A 2,640-nucleotide genomic window follows, 5' to 3' on the forward strand; every position below is an offset into this window, starting at 1 on the left:
ATCTATCTTCAATCTATTCATCTGTACACAATCCATCTATCTTTAACCTATCTATCTATCTATCTTCGCTGTATTTAAGTGTTTGCTTACCTGAGGAGAGAGCGACTTGGCAGTTCGCTCCATTCTGGCAATAGTTGAGAACTGCCGCATCCCCTGGGAAATGATCTTTACACGAGCCACTCCCCCCAGGAATCGAACCCGTCGCTCCTCCACCTGCAGCTAGAGAACCTATCACTCCGAAAGAAGAAAGCCAAGAAGAAGAAGAAAAAGAAGAAAGAGAAGGAGAAGAAGGAGGAGGGAGATCAACAAAAAGAGAATGATGAAAAGGGAGATCGTATGAAGAAAGATTCCAAGAACGTTGCAAGTTCTTCTCTCCTACAAAGAAAGAAAGAAAGAAGTAGGAATGCAAAAGTCAGACAGTATAGAACAACTCCTTCTCTTCTTCTCTTCCTTTCCATCCGGGGGAGAGAAAGGAATCTAACTTTCTAGATAAACAGGAGAAACACCAAGCCATGCATCTATCTATCTATATATATATATCTATCCACCTAACTATCTATCTATGTATCCTCTACAAAGACAGATGTATGTATGAATATGTATGCAGAGGTGTGTATGTATGTATGTAAAGGTGTATTAAAGAGAGGCTAAACAGATAAACGGTGTGGCTGAGATATATATATATATAAATATATATGCAAAAGGCTTGCATCTCGAGCGACTGAGAAGAAGGGAAGAGTCTTACACTGTTGTACACACAGACGTATCATGGACATGGCGCATTACACTGAGACAGATTAAAGATAGATATATGGATGAACGATACACAGGATCGAGCAGCGTAGACAGAATAGGGATAAGTAACTGAAGAAAAGAAGAAAAGTTTACCTGGGAAGGACGAAGAAGAAATGAGGAAGATCAGGAGAACGAAAAGAAGAGAACAAGAACGAGACAAGACAGGAAAGAAGATAGGAGACGTGAAAGAGAGAAAAGTCCTCTTATTCCTTCGACGTGGCCCCTCCTCACTGGATCCGGAGAAAGAAGAAAAGAGAGAGGTGAAGCTAAGAGAAGAAGAAGAGAAAGATGCAGAAAGAATAGACAGGAGAGAAGCGAAGTGGGGTGAAGAAGTAAACATCCTCTTCGAAGTAAAGACAGAAAAGAATAAGATAAGAAAACTTCTGCTGTGAAGCAGTCAGGAAATGGCTCTTGTCTGCGTGTGAAAGAAAGCCGACCTTCGCTCTTCTAGGAAGATAAAGACACACGGTACGCAAAGAAAGAACGAGAGGATCACTTAAAGATGAGGCCACCCAGAAAAGAGAAGAAAGAAAGAAAGAAATTTGTACAGATTCTGTGTAGACCGTCGCAGAGACCTCTCTACCATTTACGAGGATCTTGTTAGCTATGTCGTGGCGTGTCAGAAAAATTACATTGCGAGAGGGGAAAAGAAACAAAGAAAGACGTCCAGGTGTACATACACCACCCGGCTTGATTGAGCCAGACACCTGCACATGTACACCCAAGAAACTGAACGAGACGCCGTTCGCTCCGTCACCGAAAGAAACTCCCCTCCCCTGGCAAGATGAGAAGAATTCTTTCGATAGCTGAGGTCTATTAACGAGCCTTAGAGCTGTACAGACACTGCATGAAAGAACTTCGAGAATTCGCGATGATAGTCATTCATCACAAGTTTTTTTCCAAAGAGGTCACTAAGAAGATGGCTTGCAACGGACTATAAGAATGAATGAGTTGAGTAGGAGACAGAGAGATCGAAGGGGGAGACTGCATGGACAGAAGCAACACACGATAAGCTGTCGTTCAGAATTCCTTTCTTTGTGTACATCCCCTTGCAAAGAGACAGAGAAAAAATCTTCTTCAGCAGGAGCTATCATAACACCAGTACGAGCGCTTGTATCACGCAAGAATGAATGAGACAGACAAGTGAGGCCTTGGATCGCTTGTGAGCCATTCTGTTCTGTCCTCTGCGTTCAGACAGCGGTGTGCTTCTTCTAGGAATAGCGACGATTCTTCTTCATAAGAGAAATCAAGACTTGTGCATCCCGGGAGAAAAAGATGCCGTCTCCCCCAAGCGAGCGATCAAGTATTGAAGGGATGCATCGAGCCTACGGAAAAACTGCATGCGTATCGTCACTGAGAAGGGAAGAAAAAGACGCATGTCTCCGGTGTCTCGAGACCTCATGCGTAGAGAAGGAAGATGCAGAACCGTTTTGACGGAAAGACCTGGAATGCTTGAAAAGCGAAAGATGAGATGAAAAGGCCGAGCAAGAAAAGAAAGAGACTGTTAGTGAAGAAAGAATGGTTCCGATGCCGCCGGTAGTATGCGTTGTGATAAAGAGCATGTTCGGTTTAGCTTTTCGTCTGTCTGCGAGTCAAGGCAAAGAAAGCTTCGGCACTTTGGGTTGTAAGTGGAGACTCCTTGTTTGGCAGAAACCCTCTACTGCATTTTCTGAGTGCATCGACACTGCGGAACCCTACATACAGCTCAGGTGTACGTACAGCTCAGGTGTACATAAGTCCGAGGTGTGCCTACAGCTGTACGTGTGCAGACACCGGATACTTCAGTATCCTGACATTAGATGATCTGAAGACCACGTGTCTCATGAAACCCTTTGTTTACCGCAG

At 43.9% G+C, this 2,640-nt stretch overlaps 1 protein-coding gene across 1 annotated transcript; it reads right to left on the reverse strand.

Moving 5' to 3' along the window:
- Positions 1-85: 85 nt before the first annotated feature.
- CSUI_006366 (uncharacterized protein) lies at positions 86-2,634 on the reverse strand (the record flags this gene model as incomplete). Its single annotated transcript, XM_068066529.1, has 2 exons — positions 889-2,634; positions 86-375 (listed from the first exon to the last, which is right to left on the reverse strand). Coding segments are annotated over exons 1-2 (537 nt in total), but the record flags the coding sequence as incomplete, so codon positions are not given.
- Between the last annotated feature and the right edge of the window lie 6 nt (positions 2,635-2,640).

The sequence above is a fragment of the Cystoisospora suis genome (genome assembly GCF_002600585.1).
Source record: "Cystoisospora suis strain Wien I chromosome Unknown contig_3212, whole genome shotgun sequence".
Lineage (NCBI taxonomy): Eukaryota > Apicomplexa > Conoidasida > Eucoccidiorida > Sarcocystidae > Cystoisospora > Cystoisospora suis.